The 21,987-nt window shown below is 40.6% G+C and overlaps 1 protein-coding gene across 1 annotated transcript in view; it reads right to left on the reverse strand.

Annotated features, from left to right (window-relative positions):
• Window positions 1-4,350: 4,350 nt before the first annotated feature.
• LOC109676329 (uncharacterized) overlaps window positions 4,351-21,987 on the reverse strand; it is a 35,755-nt gene continuing 18,118 nt past the window's right edge. Inside the window, 5 exon segments of the mRNA XM_020152769.2 lie at window positions 4,351-8,218; window positions 8,221-8,961; window positions 10,337-10,429; window positions 11,155-11,338; window positions 21,718-21,797. Coding sequence (XP_020008358.2) covers window positions 7,494-8,218; window positions 8,221-8,961; window positions 10,337-10,429; window positions 11,155-11,317 — 1,722 coding nt within the window. The 5' untranslated portion in view covers window positions 11,318-11,338; window positions 21,718-21,797 and the 3' untranslated portion in view covers window positions 4,351-7,493.

Here is a 21,987-nt window from a genome sequence, read left to right on the forward strand (position 1 = left end):
AATGAGGAAGAAGTGCAAATGCACATGGACAAGAGGACATCCCGCTCCAGACTGCCTGGAGATGTGCAGCCCAAACCTCCACCTGGTCTAAAAATAAGGCACTCTTTCCCTTCACACATCTGCTCTGTACTTATAAATTTCTGTTTCTCGTAAGTATAATAAATTGATTTTCCTTAATGATGATCACAGGGACTTCCATTGTCTTGTACTCTCCTCATTCTTGCTTCATTAGAGCAGTGGGTGTCATGCAGTCACAGGATTATCCAGAAGACTAAGAGAAATGTCATTTCAGAGATGATCTCAGTCACCCCAGCAACAGCTAATGATTAAACGGGCTTCTGAACAGACAAGACTCTGGGCTCCCTCAGGGCAGAAACGGAGACCCAGGATTCAGTGACCTTGGGACACTGGTGTCACCAGGCTACCATTTTCAGAAGGACCATCAGGAGTATTAGTTGCATGGTTTTATCCTAATTCTGCCAGAAATCTTCAAACTCATGATGATGTCCTGTGACCACTTTGTGTTGGGAGTCAGAGATGTGACATGGGTCTTGTCCCCAGAACTCTACGGCAGTCTACAAGGAGGTTGCTTTTTACATGGAGACATCTCTCCTTTCAGAGCCAGTCTGAGATTCTAAGGGATGCTGATGAGTCAACCAGATGTCTTGAGTGTCAGAGGAGGATGGGTGGCAAGAAAGAGAAAGCCAGACACCTGGGATCATCATACAGGTCTTACCCTGTCATTAAAACAGACACACACACCTGTGGAACAGACTAGGTGCTCCCACTAAGGCAGAATATTTTACAGCGACCAAGATGTACAATCAACTTCTCATGTACATCCTGGTAAGCCAGGAATCAAAGAGAAAGCTGACGGTAATAACAAGGCACTTCCCTGACCCCTCTTATGCTCTGTCAATAAATGTATTAATCCACTCATGAGGTCAGGACTCTGAAGTCCTAGTCATGTAAGAAAAGCCCCACCTCTGACTCTGCTGCACTGAGTGCCACCCCTTCAATACATGAACGCTTGAAGGCATTTACCATCCACATCATAACACTGAATCCCTTACTTCAAAGGTTCAGGTCTAGCTCACAATGGAAAATGCATTCAGTCCACCTGCAAGATTTCCCACATTCTTAAAAGTCTGAGATTACTCAAAAGTCCACAGTCTCCTCTGAGAACAACACAAACTCTTAGCTGTCAAACCCCTAGAAAACCAAAAAGAAATTTACATCTTGCAGGTATAATGGTTCAAGCGTTAATGTTTTCATTCCAAAAGGGAGGAACAGGAAAATGTAAGGAGAAAGCATACCAGAGCAAGACCAAAAGCAAGCATGGAAAACAATATACCCTATAGCATCAGTTCCAGCATGTGGACACCCGGTGCTGTAATCTGAGCTCCAGAGATTGCAGGCAGTCCTGTCCCTGTGGCATTGACAGGTGCAACCAACATAGCTGCCCTTGGGCAAGCTATGCTCAATGCCTGTGGCCTTCCCTCTGCATTTTGTCCACCTTCCTGGCAACTGACCTCCTGAAGTCTCCATGGCAGCTCAGGTTCACTCTCACAGCTTCACACTTTGGCCTCTCGATAGCTGCTTGCAGATTGTCTGACCCTACTGCATACTGCTTGACCTCTCAGGCTTTCCTTTGAAATCTCAGGGGAAGCCTCTAAGATGCCATATTCTTGCATTCTGCAGACCTAAAAACAAGCATCATGTGGAGGATGCCAGAGTTGACCACCTCCTTGTCAAGTGGACCACAGCCTGGGTCCACATGAGCCTTAGCTTCTGCAGACTCTGAGTGCAAAGATGGCTGACCATGGGAAAATGAATTCCAGGGAAAATAATTTCCTTGAAGGCCCAGGAAAGCAGGAACCTCAGGGCTCTCCTCACACAAAAGTCCATGAAAGAGCTTTGCTTTTGTGGGTCAAACCTGTTACCCCAGGTACTTGGGAAGCTGAGTTCAGGAGAACCATGGCTCAAGGCCAGAAAGGGCAAATAGTTCTCAAGACACCAACTCCAAAATGAGCCAAGCAAAGGGACTGGAGGTATGGCTCAAGCAGTGCCAGGAAGCCCTGAGTTCAAACCCCAGTTCCACCCTCACACACACAAAAAAAAAATCTCTGAAAGGAGTTTACAGTTTTGCACACTGGAGCTGTGTTGCATGGGGTTTTGCTGATTCTTGAGAAGCTCTCAAGGCAACTTTTGAAAATTCTGGTGCAAATAACTTGGCTTACTCTTAAAAACACTATTCTCTGTAGCAAGCATCCCTTGACTACAAATTTACACATGCTTCTTTCCAGAACAAAAGGAAAGTTTTTAAAACTTTTGCCCTGGTCTTTGCTCCCAATTCTCATGTATATGTGGCTAAGAGCAGTCATCCATATCCATGTCCATGTCATAGCCTGAGAGCTGTGCTGCCTTCAACTCTCCTCCACCAGATGAAGAGATTCACCTCCTATAAACTCAGCCTCTCACAAATATCAGGGAATAGACACAATGTAGACAACTTCTTTGCCAGATTGTCATTCACATGGCCTACAGTATGGTTCCCAGCTGAACCTTGTGGCTGAGCTTTATATCTGATTTCCTAGTGACAATCTGGCCTTCTGAGTCCTCATCAGAATTGTCCATTAAGCTCTATATACAGTGTTCTAGGGCCTTTTTAGCCCACATCTCCAACCCTTTGATAACTCCTTCCTCAATACCCTTTAAGCCATCTTCAATAAAATAAATAGTGGTTTCTCTCCAGAAAACAAGGCAGTCCAGAAGGCAGTGGCACAACACATTTAAGATGTGCTGAAAGAAAAAAGCAAACATCCTGAAAGGATGAAGGAGAAATTGAGGAATTTACAGATAAAAAAGGAGAGGATTTTGGTAGCAGTAGCTAGGCCTTATAAGAAATATTAAAGATAGCCTATAGGCTGAAATGAAAATGCACAGACCTTCACCCAAAGCCAAATGAAGAACACTGGTAGAGGCAACTAATAGGTATTAGAAAGGCCAGTACTACTGCACTTTGAACTTATCACTCTTCTCTTTACATTTGATTTTAAAGTTCAATTTATCAAATGAGTGACAAATCCATGTTAAGAGGAACACAATATATATGGATGCAATCTGTGATGTAGAACATATAAAGGGACTGAACGGAGGAGCAGTATAAGAGCAGAGTACTTTAATACCACTGAAACTAAAACTAATATTATTCCAACTAGGTTGCAATGCATTTAAGATATTCATTGTAATCCCAAAGATAAGCAATGAAAAAAAAATAACAAAGACAATCAGAAAAGGAAAGAAAATGGAATCAAAACGGTACAGTACAAAAATTCAACTGAAAGGGCTGTGGTGTAGCTCAGTGGTAGAGTTCTTGCCTAGCTTGCATGAGATCCTAGGGTAAAAGTCTCAGCTTGAAAAATCAAGTAAATCCATAAAAAATGGTGATGCAGCAATGGAAAGAAACAAGCACATAAGACATCCAGAAGCTGAAAGCTGGTGGCTCACATCTGTCATCTTAGCTACTTGGGAGGCTGAGATAGGGAGGTTCAAGTTCAAGGCCAGCCCAGGCAAATATTTCATAATACCCCATCTTCAAAATAACCAGAGAAAAATGGACCAGAGGTGTTGCTCAAGCGGGAGAGTGCCTGGTTTGCAAGTACAAAGCCCTGAGTTCAATCCCCAGTACAAGAAGAAGAAAGAAAAAACTGACATACAGAATACAAATAGCTAAGTGGCAAGAGTTAGACCTTTCCTCACATTTAATTACAAATGGGTTAAACTGTCCAGTTAAAAACAGAGACTAGTAGAATTTGAAAACCATGATCTATATAGGCTGCATTCAGAGAGACTCACTTTGGGTACAAAGATACACAAAGATTGAAAGATGGAAAAACTTGTTCCTTTAAAACAGTATATTTCAATAATGAGTATAGTATCACTCATGATAGATTTTACATCAAAAAGATAGGAAGAAATGTCAGTATATATTGATAAAAGTCTCAGTTCACCAAGATACAATTTTTAAATCATAATATCCCCAAACATATGAATACCCCTGAAATATATGAACCAAGACTAGATGCAATAAAGACTTTAACACATCATATCCAAGATCCATGGGGAAGCAGAAACTTGACCAACACTATAAACCAGTAAGACCTAGCAGGCTGCACAGAACACTGAAATCAACCCCAGGAGGATACACATTCTTTTCAACTGCTCATAGAACATTGTCCAGGACAGATCATGTGTTAGACCACAAGTCTTAATACATGTAAAAAGACTGAAATCATACAGGGCCTTTTTTCAATATAGTGGAATAAAACCAGAAATCAACAACAGAAAGAAAATTGGAAGTTTAATTATGATAACATGTGCAAATCAATATCACACTCTTATACAACCAGTGTCAAAAAATGTCACAAAGGAAAAAAGACACCTAGAGACAATGAAAACAAAAACACAATATACCAAAATTTACTCACACAGTGAAATTAAAAGCACTACTCAGAGGCAAATTTGTGACTCTACAACTGTGTTTTTAAAAAAATGATCTCCTCTCACCAAAAATGAAATCTAGACCCAAATCTAGCCAAAGGAAGGAAATGATAAAGATTATGGCAGAAAAAAAATCAGTAAAAGCAAACATTGGTTTTTCGATAAAAACTAACAAATTGACAAACATTTAGCTAGACTAGCAAAGAAGAAAAGTAGAGGAATCAAGTAATAAAATCTGAAACTGAAGTGGGAAAATTGCTACCAACATTACAGAAATACAAAGGATTGTGAGTACTATACAGCACTGCATGCCAGCACCACACAATTGAGTACTCTTTGGTCATAAGCAGGGATGGACACTGATGGGAGTGAGAATGTGGACAAACCTTGTGGACTATGATTCTACTTATAAGAAACACAATTCATAGATATAAATTAGCAATTCATAGAAGCTGATGGATAGGGAAATGGGGAGTTAGTATTTCATGCAAATAGTTTCTTTCAGGTGATAAAATAATCAATGGTGCTTCCCTTTGGGATGTTGAAAAACTGCTCCCTGGCTGAACATTCTGGAAATTCTTGTGGTTGAAACTCTTCAATACATTCCCCAGCAGTTTATTTAATTCCAAAATACTCTGCCAGGGGCTGGGCATCAGTGCTCACACCTGTAATCCTAGCTACTCAGGAGGCAGAGATCAGGAGGATCCTGGGTCGAAGCCAGCCTGTGCAGAAAAATCAAGAGACCCTATCTTGAAAACACCCATCACAAAAAAGGGCAAACACACAAAAAAACGTAAAAAGCCAAATCCTCTGCCAGAGCTGTCCAGACTGGATCTTTCTACTTCCTCCTCCCTTGTGATCCTCTAAGCCAATGCTATAGTTGCTATAGGCACAGTTAATTCTGAGATCATGAGATTTAGTTTTCGACTGAAATGCAATATGATGTAAAAGTATATCAGAGTGCAGCACAGGTTAACTATTTTCCACTGTTGTGTGGAATTGCCTTCTCCTTTAGTTTCATGTTATACATGCTAAATCTATGAGGTAAGGTGTGCACACACTTAGCATTGTTGTAGCAGCCTGACAGGTGGAATCTTTTACCAATCCTTTATAGATTTGGGACTAGCTCTAAGAATGTTCTTTGATTTAAAGCTAAGTGTGTCTGGAATAAGGGTAGGTAATCTAACTTATTTTTTGTTTGCTTTTCCTTAAAATACACCTAAGCAATTCTTTCCCTTATATGTGTACTCATATTGCTATTTAAAGTCTGTACCTTGTAGTCAGCATTTGGGACATATCACACACTGTAAATAGTGTGGGGAGTCTTCAGTGTGCAGTGGTGGAGGGGACAAAACGATGATTTTGACATCTGTCCTAGGATAGGAATAGGGGCCTGATCAGTTGTAACCAGAACCACCACTACTGTACTTGTAGTCTGATCTCCCAGGAAAGGCCATCCTAACTGGATGAAATGATCCACACCAAGTAGGTACACACTGAGATATACTATCAATGCACATCGACTCAGAATTCAGAACAGGCTTGTGGATGTGTGAAGAAATTAAACACAGATCATAAGGGAAATAATGGATCAATATCATTGATCATAAAAAAATCATTCTAAAACACACTAAAGGAAGTTAAACCCAGTGTAATTTTAAGATGTTAAAAAAAGAAGAGGTCAGACACAGGGCAAATTCAGTCAAGGCAAGATTCAATTACAAAGAGAAGTGACCCAGCTCTACAGACTGGGAGCCAGAGAAAAAAACCACACACTGGAAAAAACAATGCAGTGGTCTTCTATCAATAACATGGGCTGGGCCTCAAGGATGTTCACAAAACCTGGACCTTTTAGTCTTCATGACTCCCTGCTTATGGTTTTTCTGTACCCTATAAACACAGATTCCTCATGGTGTGGGATGCTCCAGGTTCACACACAAATTCAGTGACTACAAGATTTCATAGCCAATGGACACTTACTCCCACCCTGGACGTAAGATCTCCTATGAAGACTGCATATGTAGCAGTATATTATGGTCACACTGGCGGCTTGATACTAAGAACTCTGGGGAAATGATGTTGGGTAGAAGAAAGTAACAGCCACCCCAAATAATCCCGTAAAAACAGAATGGAGATGAATTTCAAATCAGGGGGTATTATGGATAGAATTGTGTGTGAGCCCAGGAACTCAAGGTTGGTAGGTTGAAAACTCTTGAGTCATAGCCCAAGCCTATTTTTTTTAAGTTATTCTTCATGTAGGGTCTCAACTTTTGTCCAGGGAGCCCTGAACACGATCCTTCCACCTATGCCAATCACAGAACTAGGGTTACAGCTGGATATACCTGTGATGACACTGGGTTATTAGCTAAGATGGAGACTTGCTAACTCTGCCCAGAATGGCCTCAAATCATAATTTTCCACCCTCTACCTACCAACTAGCTAGGATTACAGGCACAAGCTACTGCTCCCTGGCCCCCACATTTCTTTCATTCTCTCAAAACCTGACTTGGAAATGAAAGATGACAACACAGTTTTGTGTTTTCTTCTGTATGAATTTTAAGAAAAACATGAACTGGACAAATATCTCAGGAATACCTTCCAAATTCAACAGTGGTTGTGGGTGCTGAAATGCACAGACCAAACATAAAACAGCTCAACAGAGTAGGTTTCATTTCTCACATGCAACAAATGGAGGGTGCTGGGCCAGGGGTGGAAAGTCCTCGGTTCTCTTCATTTCTGTCTGAAAGCACAGTGATTGAAGATACATAGGGCTCAAATCCCAAGTCTTGGAGGACTGCAAGGTCACTGTTACATTTCAGGCCTAGAAGGAATATTCATCTCTTGTGCCTTTATCTCCACAGAGAGCTGTGAACTCTTGGCCACAGAAAAAGGCAGGAAAAAGCTTGCCGTATCATAGAGAAATGTAAATGGCTCTTGGAGGACACATAGCCAGTCTCAGCCATCCAGGATATTCCCTTCGTGTGAATTCTCTAATGTTTCCTGAGGTTTGATTTCTGAGAAAGATCTTCTACCTTCAAGTCTCCTCTTTTGTGAGTGGTCTGATGCCTGCTCAGATGTAATTTCCGGCCAAAGGTTTTTCCACACTGATTACACTGATAGGGCTTCTCGCCAGTGTGAATTAGCTCATGCTTGGTGAGGTTTGATTTCAGGCTAAAGGTTTTCCTACACTGATTACACTGATAGGGCTTTTCCCCAGTGTGAATTATCTCATGCACAGTGAGATATGACTTCCAGGCAAAGGTTTTGCTACACTGACTGCACTGATAGGGTTTCTCCCCAGTGTGAATTCTCTCATGACTGCTGAGTCTTGACTTCCTCCAAAAGGTTTTTCCACACTGATTACACTGATAGGGCTTCTCCCCAGTGTGAATTATCTCATGCTTTGTGAGATTTGACTTTAGGCTAAAGGTTTTCCTACACTGGTTACATTGATAGGGCCTTCCCCTAGTGTGAATTATCTCATGTCTATCAAGGGTTGACTTCAGGTGAAAGGACTTTCCACACTGACTACACTGATAGGGCTTCTCACCAGTGTGAATTATCTCATGCTTGATGAGGTTTGATTTCAGGCTAAAGGTTTTTCCACAATGATTACATTGATACGGCCCTTCCCCAGTGTGAATTATCTCATGACTGCTGAGTCTTGACTTCCTCCAAAAGGTTTTTCCACACTGATTACACTGATAGGGCTTCTCCCAGTGTGAATTATCTCATGCTCGGCAAGGTTTGATTTCCAGCTAAAGGTTTTTCCACACTCATTACATTGATAGGGCCTTTCCCCAGTGTGAATTTTCTCATGTACATCAAGAATATACTTCAGGTGAAAGGATTTTCCACACTGACTACACTGATAGGGCTTTTCTCCCGTGTGAACCATCTTATGCCTATTGAGTTGTGACTTTGAGGCAAAGGTTTTATGACACTGACTACACTTATAGGGTTTCTCCTCAGTGTGAATCATCTGATGTGTGGTGAGGTATGACTTCCAGGCAAAGGTTTTTCCACACTGACTGCACTTGTAGGGCTTGTCCCCAGTGTGAATTATCTCATGCCTGGTGAGATTTGACTTCCGGCGAAAGGTTTTTCCACACTGATTACACTGATAGAGCTTCTCTCTACTTTGAATTCTCTCATGCTTGGTAAGGTGTGACTTCTGGACAAAGGATTTTCCATACTGATTACACTGATAGGGTTTGTCACCCACATACATTCCATTAGGCATACTAGGGCGAAGACTGTTCTGACACACATTCAACTCCTCGGGCTTCACTCCTAAAGAGACTGTATTCTTTACAATTAAATTTGAAATATGGTTGGAACTCAAATGAAAGGCATGTTGTAATATAACTCTCTTCTTGATAGTGACTCCACCTTGCCACAAATGGCTGTCTTGACTTTCCTCACAGCTCTGAATTATGACATCCACTTTCTGGACATCTAAAGTGAGAAAAAAGAAAATAGCCATATACATGATACACATCTAAGCATTTCTATGAAATGTGCATGTGCATATAAAGGAGCTTTTTCCCCTCCTACTGGCATAAGATTGCATAAAAACCACAACAGGTATTGGCTTGTAAATAGTTTTCTTCCTACTAACTTCAAGTAATAAATGATGGTGACAGATTTTGTACTGTTGAAATATTTTCCCTTGCTACTTTCATTTTATTTGCACGTGGTAGTATTTGGTTAAAATATTCACCTATAGCCTAGTCTTAGTTTTCCATGGAGTGCTTCTCCCCTGCCATTTCATTCTTCCGTTCTTTTCCTCTATTGTGGTGACAATGCTGGTGTCTCCCACTGCTGTTCTTCTCATTATTCTACTTTGAAGGGTGCTGGTATTTTCAGGACCAGAAAGTTGCTTAATACAAGTGGAATAAAAATGACTGCCACCTGAGCAGGAACATGGATTTGGTACAGCATTTGCATCTATATTTGTTTAGCTTTCATTCTTACCTGGTGAAAAACTGTATGTATCTAGGAAGTTTTTCCAATAAAAAATATCTTTCCCACAACTTCCTACAAAGCCCTAACTTAACCTCATGACTCTGTTTCTCAGAAATGTTAATTTTTTTCTTCATCCCACCACACTGGACACCCATACGTGAAGCCTACCATGTTTATACAATGATTTTCTGGCTCCTTCTAAGATCAAAAGCCCCAGCACCTTCCCACAATTCCTGGTACAAGCACCCATGCTTCACAATCGATTTCTCCTGAATGATATTATCTTGTGCACTGGACTGTCAGCTTTCTCCTACTTTCATAGAAAATGGAGTCTTCTGAACATCTCTCCTTTTCTTGTTTATAATTATATCCACTAAGAGAAGGCAGAAGAAGTGCAAACTTCAAACTCCACTCCCAAACAAAGATCTGTGAGTTTCAACAAGTACTCTTAGGATTGGCATCATGAATGTCCTGGCTCTTCCACAAATGCAGACCCATATATGTTGGATCCTCCATTTTCATGATGTCTGACCCCATGTTTAACAAGGCTAACTCTGGACTTTTCTCATTTTCTTATCAACTCCCTAGGGGAACTGCTCGTAACTTTAAATACCAGCTTAAAGCTACCAACTTCCAAATTTGTGCTTCCAAGGGTGATGTAGACAATCAAATACAGATCTTCATATTCACCTATTATGTGTAGAATTTTGAAAAAAATGTATGCCAGACAGCCCTCCTTTGAGATTATAATGCACTGTCCTCAGGTGTGCAACCTGGATGATAGCCTGGTGAAGTCACTGCAACATAGCTAACATCTGCTGGGCTCCTCTCTAATAGCCTCCCTACCCAGAATGCACTGACTCACCTGGTGGGCTCTGACTTGGGCGTTCTTTTCCCATCCAAAGTTCTGCTCCTTGCTCTAGCTTGATGATCAGCTCAGGTTTGGTCATGCATTGCCCTGTTCATGGTAAATGACGTAAGATTATGTCAAATGATTAAGTCAGTATATTTTCCCTCACTATCCCTTTCTGCAATGAAGGACATGCTCTGTATCTGTGCTGCCAGCAAGGGAGCTGATAGCCACAGTGGAGCTCAAACACTTGAACTAGGACTAGTCACACTGAGGATTCTCCATTTAAAATTTCATGTAATTTATTTTTTATTTTATTGATGTGTCAGCATATTATAGTTGTACTGGGGATAACTGTGATGTTCACAAAGTTGTTATAATAAATCCTCCCTTCCCCCCATTCTTAGAACAGTTTCAGTAGGACTCATTGTCCCATTTTCATACAGAATACGTAATACTCCCATCATATTCACCCTCCTTCACCCTTTCCTAATGCAATACCAAACCATGGACTTCTTTTACCTTCTTTCCTTCATTTTTGGAAAAAGAAATTGTTTATGATGGTTATACAGGGAGTTTCATTGTAATATTTCCATATGTATTTATGTATATGCCCTGAATTGGTTCAACCTCTCCATTTTAAGTCAGGTTCTAGGAAGCAACACAAACCCCAGGTGTGAAACTGTGCAATTAGGCAGCACATGTGATGTTTCATCAGACAGAGGTGAACAACTGAGTTCTTCATGGGCTGGAACTGTGCACCTAAATATCCTTCATATATGTACTAAGAAGTCAGCACTTGCTCCTGAGTGGTACAGGGCAGTTTCACTCACCCAAGGAAACCAGGCTGCTGTAGGTCTCCAGCATCACTTCGCTATATAGGGTCCTCTGAGCATCATCCAGATCCTGCCACTCCTCCCAGGTAAAGTCCACAGCCACGTCCTCAAAAGACACCAAAACCTGGAATGCCATATTTCTTCTCAACTCACTAGCCATTGGAAAACGGAAGTTCTGCTTCTGTATGTGGAGATGGGAGAAGGGGGAATGTTTATCTATATTTTGCAAAAAATCCCTTTTGTTTTGCATTCTGGATGGTAAAGAAAAGTCACAGGAATATACTGCCATTGTAATAATTTATTAAGTACTAAATAGTATTAAAATATTATAACCAAGTTTACCTCACATACCTAAAACCATTCTTATACCTAGGGAATATATTATGAGCAAAAACAGCCAGTGGTAAATGGCTATAATCTCAACACTGAAGAAGATGAGATAGGAGTATTTTGAGTTCAAGGCCAACCTGGGCTACATAACAAGTTACACTGTATTAAATAAATAAATAAATAAATAAATAAATAAATAAATAAATAAAATTTTACTCCTTCAAGGAACTTATGACGTGATATGAAGAAGCTATTAAATATGAATAAAAATCCACAATCTGCTAGAGGAACTGATTTACAGCTTCAGTATAAATGATGCAAGGAAGGAGAACATATACTTCTATTTTGCATGATGGCTCTACACTTCACTGAGAAGGCTAGGATGTTTAGCCATCCATTTGCAAAAAACATGTTCTCATGGACATGAGGCTACAGGAGAAGTCCACTCACAACCACACAAACACCATCCACCACATTAATGAAACTACACATGGTACCATGTTCAGGTGAATGAAACTGAACCATGATGAGAAATAAACACAATAATGAAGACACAGATTAATAATTTTATTTGTGTAAACAACCTCCAACAAGAAATTTTATGCAGTTATTCTTTTTGAATGACTTATAAACTAAAAGGATGCACACAGGCATCACAATATTTCCTTCCTATCTTCAAAGGATTGTTGGTGTTCACTCCAGGAATCTCTGCTATTTCCCAAACAAGAGGTGGAAAACATGAGGTCATGAGAACAGGCGAGCAAACTGAGCAGATGTACATTTCAACAGTCATCTCTGGGAGGAGAACTGGAAAGGCTTAGGGGAGATAAAGGCTAAGAAACCAGAGTGAGACATCAGATCACAGAGAAATAAGACTGCAGAAAATAGAGGTAACCTTCAAGGAGAAAAGAAGGGCAGGAACAGAAGTTGGTTAAGAGTTTGCTGAATGAAGATAAAAAGAGATTTTACTTCCAGATGATCTGCATGATTGCTGCTACTTAAATACAGTGCTATGACATGAATTTGGAAAATGGAAGAATTCAGTAGCAGGCCTGGCACTGCTGGCTCATGCCTATAATCCTAGTTTCTCTGGAGGCACAGATCAGGAGGATCCAGGTTTGAAGCCACCCCAAAGAGTTCATGAGACACTATCTGAAAAATACTCAATGCAAAGAGACACAAGAAAACACAACCCCCCCCCCAAAAAAAGAAAAGACCTTATATTTAAAAAAAGGACTGGCTGGGAACCCAAATGGTAGAGCACCATCCTAGGAAGCACCAGGCCCTGAGTTCAAACCACAGCACTGCCAAGAAAAAAAAAAATTCAACAAAGTGACACAGACTTGAACACATAACATTTGGAATGTCTGAGACCACATTTATGGGATGCTTAACTACCAATTACATAAATGATTCTAGAGTTCAGGAGAGATGTAAGCTGAAGATAAAAAAAAAATTGGAAAGTTACAGAATTTTAGTTCTGCCTAAAGTTATCACAGTGGAGTGTCTTCTAAAGAGGATAGTAACAAGAAAATATTTTAAGGAAACTAGTATTTCCTGAGAGAGGACAAGAAATAGACTACAAAGAGCAAGAAATAATTTTGTGAGGTTTTCACAAAAGTAAAGAAAATCTCAATGTTAAAAACTCTCAGGCTTTCATGGTGGTGCCTTTTATTGCAAGATTCAGGGGGCTGAGGCAGGAGGATAATGAGTTTGAGGCCAGCCTGGGCTACACAGTGAGATCCTGTCACAGAAACAAAAAAAGAAGCTCCACTGTTGCTGTTCATTGGCAGGACCTGGGTGACCAGAGCAGAAAAAGATGAGGGGACTACTGAGTCTTGCTCAATAGCTACTTTATCAAAGAACACTTCTGCTTTTTTATAAACTCTGTTTTCACACAGAGCATTTGGTCAGAAAAAGCATGCCAAGTATTACATGTCAAGGTTACATTAGTACAAGGAAGCACAGTTAAAATTAACTCTATCTTTGTTATGTCTCTCTTAAAACGGGAACAGAGAAGCAGGAGAAGCACATGGTCAGCATGACCTTCTTATTTACATCTGAAGGACATGAAGCCATCTGGGGAACCTTGAGCACTGTTATTTTTCTGAACATCTAGTCTTGAAAACTTACACAGGCACAGTCTGGTCCTGAGACCTTTGTCTCAGTTCCTTGGAGCTTTCTCACAAGGCCAAATGCCAACCCACACAGGCATGGTCTGGTCCTGAGACTTTTGTCTCAGTTCCTTGGACTTTTCTCACAAGGCCAGATGCCAACTCAAACAGGCAAGGTCCCACTGCTGGCTCCGATATTCCCCTACAAAATTAAGTATATTTATATTCTATGGGGAAAAATTCTTTCAATGGTTCACATCGACATTGAAATGTTCTTTTTCAAATACCACCCTGGGCCTGGTTGTATACACCTGTAATCCAAGCACTAAGGAGGTGGAGACTTGAGAATCCAGAGTTTGAGGCCAGTCTGAGCTATACGAGGTGGATAAGGACAATATGAGGTAAAGAGGAATCCTGCCTCAAAAACATACAATGAATGAAAATACAAGTACCATCAGTACAGGTTTACTTAGGGTATGAAATGTCCTAAAGGACCAGGTGTGAAAGGCTAGGACCCAGCCCATGGTATGATAGGCAGGTGGTAGAATCTTTAAGAGGTCACTGAAGGTGTGCCCTGGATCAGATATTGAGACCTAGCCAATTCTTGTCTTTCTTTTGCTTCCTGGCTATGTGGTAAGCAGCTTCCTCTGCCATCAGCTTCTACCATGATGGCAACAATGTGTATAATAGACAAAGACAAGGATTTAGAATCAATAATCCAAGTTACTCCCTTAGGAAAGAATGGGGGGAAAGGAAAAATTAAAACCAGCAAAAGGAGAAAAATAATAAGAAGAGCTACAAGTGGAATCAATGATATTAAAACAGAAACTCAACAAAGAAAATCAGCAATGGAAAAACAATAGAGGACATGAGCAATTCAGATTATAATAAATACATACATGGAAATGTCACAAGGATACTCCCTGAGTAGATATCTTAAACAAAACTGACACTTTTTAATTCATTTTTAAAGTAGGAGATCCAGAGGGGAGAACAAGTCCTTCCTGGGGGGGTTGGAACCAATAGAAGGAGGGAGGAGGTGGAGAAAGGACATGGGAGGGTGAATATAGTGAAAATACTGTGCACACACGTATGTAAATGGAAAAAGGAGACCTATTGAGTGCTTAAAGGAGAATGGTGGAGGAGAATGAATTCAAATATGATATATTTGATATACTGTAAGAACTTTTGTAAATGCCACAATGCACCCCCACCCAGAACAACAATAAAAAATAAAAAGAAAAAACACTACCTGTATAAAGAAAAACCACCAGCAATAAAGTTCCCAGTTATTGTGCCTCATGCCCAGCTACTTGGGAGACAGAGATGGACAGGACTGCAGTTTGAAGTCAAGCTGGGGGTGGTGGTGTCATGACACCAGCTACTTGCAAGGTTGTAGGTAGGAGGACTGCCATCTCAGGCCAACCCAGCAACCCACAAGACCCTACATGAATAGTACCTATAGCAAAAATGTTTTAGGGGAATGGTTCAAGTGGCAGAGCACATGTTGAGCACAAAGGAGACTCTGAGTTCAAACACAAGAACCATAAAAAAAAAAAAAAATCGATAAAATCCTTCTAGTCAGGTTATGAGAAAATAAAAGAAAAAGGGCACAAAGTACTAATAACAGAAATGAAAAAGGGATATCACTACGTATTCCATGAACATTTAAAGAATAACATAGTGTGTAACTCTATGTCCACATACTCGATGGTCTACATAAAATGCAAGGATTTCATAAAAGACACAATTTATTCAAATTCACAAGTTAAAATCACACAGTGTGAACACATTTCCAATAAAAGAATTGAGAGCTAGAAGGGTGGTTCAAGAACAAGGCCCTGAGATCAAATCCTAACACCACCACACAAAAAAAGGAATTCAAAAAACAATGAATAACCTTTCAAAAACAGGAAGTAGGAGGTCCAGAGGAGTTCACTGGTAAATTCAACCATGCATTACAAAACAAGTTCTCTCAATTCCTATAATCTCTTCTAGAGAACAGAAGCATAATCAGTACTTCCTAATTTGTTCCCTAATGACAGCATTACCCTAACACCCAAACCAAACAAGGCAGGTGGAGTGGCTCAAGTGGTAGAGCACCTGCCTGCAAGCATGAGGCTCTGACTTCAAACCCAATTGCTGCCAGAAAAAAAAAATATCCAGAAAGCCTCAATATTTGAAAATCGAATACTATGCTTTGAAATACCCTCGAGTCAAAGAAGGAAATGACAACGTATTTGTGACAAATGTACACATTGTTACCAATGGCTTTCTGGAAGAGTATAGGGACCACAAGTCCTCTCCAATTCTTCCCTCTGTGTTGGAAACATGAGACTTGAACCTTGCCCAGCCTCAGTGGCTTGGTCACCCAAAGGAACATGGCAAAGGTGATGTTTGTGGACTTCAGAGGTAAGGTTCCAAGAAGTCATGCAGCTTTACTCATGCCTCTTAGAACACTAATTTTGGGGAAAGCCAGTCACCTGGTAGTACATCCTACTATCCTGTGACCTCCTTGGTGCAGAAACAAAGGGAAGAAGATGTGCTTGTGGACAGCTGCAATAAGCCCCAGCAGCACCAACGCAGAAAACAGTGATTCTCCTCAAATGCCAGTGTACACTGGGTTTTCAGATGATCCTCCCCAGTTCTTACTCCACTCCATCTGTGCCTGAGATGAACCAGGCACCAGAGTCTCCCTAAATCATGGAGCAAAGACAATAAGTGTTCCTACTCACCACAATTTGAGCAGATTTTTTTTCTCTGCACTAGGGTTTGAATTCAGGGGCCCATGCTTGTTAGGCAGACACTCTTACTACACTCCAGAAGCACTTTTTTTTTTTTATAGTTGATTGTTTTCAAGATAGGCTCTCAAGAACTATTTGCCAGGGTCTGGTTTCCAAGCTTGATCCTCCTGACCAGCCAGGATTATAGGTGATTTGCATGGGTACCTGGCTGAGCAGAGGTTTTACACACATGGAATAACTAAAATCTGGAAACCAGGAGTGTTGTGGTAATAAAAAGCTACAATGTGCAGCACTGCTAAGAAACAAAGAGGAGGTGCAGCCTGCAAGACTCCTAATGTAGCTGGATGTGAGTCAGGACTCTTGGTGAGGACAAATGTGTCGCTGAACCCTGGAGAAAAAGTCCTGTGGATCACAGACCAGAGAACAGTCAGCAAAACTGCTAACTCTCACAGTGTGGAAGCCTGAGAGAGAGGCTCACTGTCTCAGGGTCTGCCTAAGGAGACTTCTGGGAAGAAGGTGGAAGGGACTACCAGGCTCCTCTCTCTGCCGCTAAGAAAAATGAGAGAGAGATGAAGTGAAGACGACCTTTCAGTGTTCAAACAGAATTTAGACAAAATATGAAGGAACTGAGTTTGAAATAAAACCATTTCTCATCCCAGTTTTTGCCAGCAAAACATTTTAAGAAAAAAAAGGTACAAATTGGCTGCAAGGGTCAAACCAAGCATTTTTTAAAAAAAAGAGCAAAAGGTATTCTTCATTCTAATGTCCTTAGGGTATGACTCACAGATAGTCCCAGTTAAGCTAGTGCCTTAGAGAAAGGGAAGCCAGGGAACAAGAACCTGTCACATAGAGTGTGTTGGGGAGGAGAGGGGATAGCTTCTGTCTAATGCATTTGAATACACAGGAAGCATACCCTTTAAAAAAAGTGATTACACTGTGTCTTTGCCAGTGTTCAAGGAGAATAGAGTCAGAAAAAATGAAAAGTAGGGACAACTAGGGGTGTAGCTCAGTGGTAGATTGTATGCATAGCATTCATGAGTCCCTGAGATCAATATATATAGAGACACACATGCACAAACACACACACACACACACACACACACACACACAATGAAAAGGGAGCCAATGGATACTCAAATTAATGTAAGCAAGCCATAGGTGGAAAAGTTCATCAACTGCAAACTGAGACATTTCTTAAGGAAACATACATCAACTCAGAGAATGGCAAGAGCCCAGAGAGCAGAGTGAAGAGGTTTGAACATCTTTCCCAGGGAATAGGACGAGGCTATAATCAAAAACTGGCACAGGTGCTTGATGGGAATAAACACTCAGATCAGTGTGCGTAGGATGTCTCCTGTAGACCCAAGCCTACCACTGTCATGTCACTGTGTGCTAGGGTCTCTAAATTTACTTTAAAGATTTGGCTAATAACAAACTACTGTAGCCCAAGATAAACTATTAGTAGAGATTACTGAAAACACACTCTAGGGATAAATCTAAAGCCTTCAATATCTAAGAGTGTACTCAGAATTAATATAATTGCTTTGTAGTCATTGTGGTGAATTTTGTGTATGTCTACTGTATGATTAACTTAGTAGAAACAAAAATCTGATAGGTATGACAACACTCTTATTGGAGACTGAGACTGACTCAAAACACCTTCCTAGAATTGACTCTTGCTTCAGCCATCAAGCCACCCCAAATCTGTCCTAAAAGAACTTGATGGGACACATCCCAATCTGCTCCTGAAAATTTTTCAAATAACTGATCAGTGAAAGTTAGGTTATGTTTAGAGGACCTGTAGGCCTCAAGGGAAAGTTCACAGGAAAGGATATAATGTCTGCCAAGTTCCTTGTCCTTGTGTCACATGTGACATCCTAAAAGGCACCAAACTATTATTCCCCTGTGGCCTACCAGAAAATGCCATAGAAATTTTCTCAAGAATCTATGTGTACTCTAGTTACAAATGTCTTCACTATATTTACTTCTAAAAAGCCCTTTGTGACTGAACTTCCCTTTCTGCTCTGCTAAATAGTAAGCAAATGTTCAGATCCAATAATTAACTTAATAAAAGATAACAGCAACAGATAGTTGGGGGTGCTCTCCTAGACGCAGTCCTGAAGGTCACTCAGCATCAAACTGGTGTTAGAGTACTTTGTTTTTCAGCCTGCAAAGGAAAATGTACTTGTGGCCACTTATTTTTTAAATGTTCTTTAGCTCTTGAATCTATGCATGCTTAAACTGACATTTATGGCATGCCTCATGTAGAATGTTTTTTTTTTTTGCATATACATGAATTTGAACATCCTTAGAATGATTCTTATTATAGATGTAATGTAATGAAATGAAAGGATTATGTTCGCTTGTCTCCCCACCTCCTCTGGTACTACTTTTAAGAAAAACCAGTTTTTCAAAGTTTTATATCAATCACGTCTAACTAAAATACAGGCATTATTTTATGGTCAGTAACCTTAATCTGTTTCATTTTGTTGTAAATATAATTTACATTCAATTCTTTCATAAATAGATCTATTAGCAAATGTGTTTTTATAAGTTAGTTATTGTACAGATGAATAGAATAAGATTGCCTTTTTCTATGGTCTCTTGAAAGATTTTCTAGGGTCATGTTGAACTACAACTTGAATCTGTATGTTCACAACAACAAGGCTATTTGAATATTGTTCTGCTCTGTAAGAAACTGTCATAAGGAAAGATATTATCACAATAATTACTCATGTTTTCTGTTGAGCTTGTCAAGTTCTTAATGCTTAACTAAACCTTAATTAAATCAGAGTTCACTCAAGTATTTGCTCATGTAAAGTTCTCTTAAATGACCAACTTATAACTGTATTTTGTGTCTAATCTAAATATTGTACAAAGTTAAAAGTGTCAGTTTAATATATGTGAAATGACCTGTTAGCCCTCTTTTATCCACAAACATTACATCAAAGCCTTTAGCATATAAAATAGTTAATGAAAGTTTTGATAATTGTGCTGTTTGTGATAAGTAACATTCAGAAAAACCCTGTCGTTTGGGCAATCCTGCTATTTAAAACCTGGCCTATACTTGTCTTAGCCAAGTGAGTGTTACTATTTATGTGAAACATACTTGTTATTAGATTTGGTATCACAGGCATTTTCTCTCTAACTTGTAAAAGATCTAAAGTTTATGATGGTAGACTTTCACAGGGTTATGTCCATGTGCTCCCAATAGTAACAAGGAGCATTTAGTGTAGCGGTTTTAAAGCTGTCAGTTATAATTCTTTTCCTACAATGCTGTCTGAAATAGAAATACTTAAATTTTCTAACAATTCCTGTGAGTCCTTCTCTAGAGTATTTGCAATCAAACCCCAAAAATGACTATACCAGTACAATATTTGGGGTACATCTTCAAACCAGGGACATTACAATTGTCCCAGTGAGGACAAAGCCCATTTGTGACCTGAGACCGCTAGGAACCAAACAACAAGTCTGCTTATTCCTGGGGATGGCCAAATTCTACCAACTCTGGGTCACACATTTTGGCCTATAGTCCATCCTCTATATGAGGCAACCCAGGAACCAAAAATGGACCTTCTTGGTTAGACTCAGGAAATAACCCAAACATTTCAGGCCATAAAGAAAATGACCTGACAATGGCACCAGCCATAGAACCTTACAAAACACTTTATCTTGTTTGTGACTGAGAGGAAAGGAGTGGCTGTAGGAGTCCTAATACAAAAACTGGTACCAGAAACCAATCTGTTGCCTATTTATCCCAGACTGGACAGAATGGTCCCAGGGTGGCCTAGGTGCCATCGCTGCTACCAACCTTGTCACCAAGGAAGCTACCAAGATCACTCAGTCAGAGTGGCTTTGACCCCATGTCAGGTAAAGGCAATTTTAGAATTAAAAGGTCATATGTGGATGACCAGAGCAAGACTGACCTGATACTAGGTTATCATGCTGGAAAACCCAGAGGTGACGGTGGACACCTATAGCACCTTAACCTAGCTTCAGTGCTACCCACTGAGCTCTGGGAGATAATCATTCCAGTGAGGAGACAATGTCTTACACAGTCTCAAGGAGACTGGAACTACTTGACATCCCCTGCTGCAGGAGGACCATGAATGGTTTACTGACAGGAGTAGGTATGTGCTGGAGGGATGATGGAGAGTGGGGTATGCAGTGGTCAGTGGTGAACAGGGCATTGAATAAGGACCTCTCCCTCCCCCACCCTTAATCCTCCCCCAACCTCACCTCAAAAAGTGTAAGAAGTGCCTTTGTCCTGAGCCTTGACCTTGGGAAAGGACAAAAGACTTAATATCTAAACAGAGGCAAAGCATGCTTTCCTCATGCTTCATGCACATGCAACCATCTGGAGAGAGAAAGGGCTCTTGACTGGGAAAAAGACCCCCATCAAACATCAGAATCACTCCAACTCCTAGAGGTTGTACAGCTACCCAAGAAAGTGGCAGTAATTCACTGGTGGGTACTGAATTGGCCTGGCTGGTAAGGAAGCAAAGCAGGTTTCCCTTAGGCACTATCATTCAGCACTGCCACTGTTCACCTCTCCACCATCTTTACCAGCTAACTATAGTCCTGAGCAAGAAAAGAATGCAGCCCAAAAAGGAGGGACAAAGCAAGGTGATCTTTGAAAGTGAGGAAACTTATTGTACCACCCACAGCTATCCAGTAAAAGATAGTAAAACTGCTACAAGATTCCTTCCACTTTTGAAGGGATGCGACTCTAGGACTATTCATCTGTGTCTCTGGTCTGCTTCAGAGCAGTGTGGTCAGCTACACAATGTCTCTTGTCCCAGCTGGAAGGTCACTAGTGGCATGAAATTTGCCATCTGGCCAAAAATGACTCACATTTCACCAAACTTCAAAATATACTTGGCTTCTCTCAGTGCCTCCAGAGTTCTTTTCTGTTTTGACACTGGTAAGAAGCTCGATTAAATCAGGTCCTGGTTGTTATCAGGGGCCTTTGTCAGGCCATTGTCTGGGGTCATGGTCAAAGACTGATCTGACAGGCAGGGAGTGCATGGCCAACTTTACTGAAAGTGGAAAATGAAGGTATCTCCATCAAGGCAGAAACTGAGGGTTAGAGCCATGCAGCTCAAGAGCACTGTAGTCTGGGGTCTCCCTGGCTTTTATGTGGTTTGAGCCAGGATGGTGGGAGAAACCTGAGTGTTTCTACAGGTGGGGTTAGGATGATTAACACATTTGATTGATAACTAGATGATAACTGATTTCTGATAGTAAATGTTCCTTCCATAATTCACTGTTACACTTGTATGCATGAAATACAATTATATTCATAAAGCCTTAAGTAGGGAAAAACACCCAAAAGGTTACTACATGTGACAGGTGGGCTACTCTGCACATACCTTCAGAACTGTTTAGAACCGGTTATCACTCCTCCACATTTTGCAGGATTTAGGAGATGACAGGAACTGAAGTATTAAGCCTGAAAGGGGTATATCAGTAGGTCAGGGGGCAGATTGGATTTTATCTCCCCTGACAGTCTTCACATTAACCCTGTAGACCCTGAACTCCTACATCAACTCCCTGCTGAGGGACAAAATTCCCCCAAATCTTTTGGGGATTGTTCAGGGAGAGAAAGTCTCTTTTTTTTTTTTTTTTTTTTTTTTTTTGTA

This window comes from Castor canadensis, chromosome 2, assembly GCF_047511655.1.
Source record: "Castor canadensis chromosome 2, mCasCan1.hap1v2, whole genome shotgun sequence".
NCBI lineage: Eukaryota > Metazoa > Chordata > Mammalia > Rodentia > Castoridae > Castor > Castor canadensis.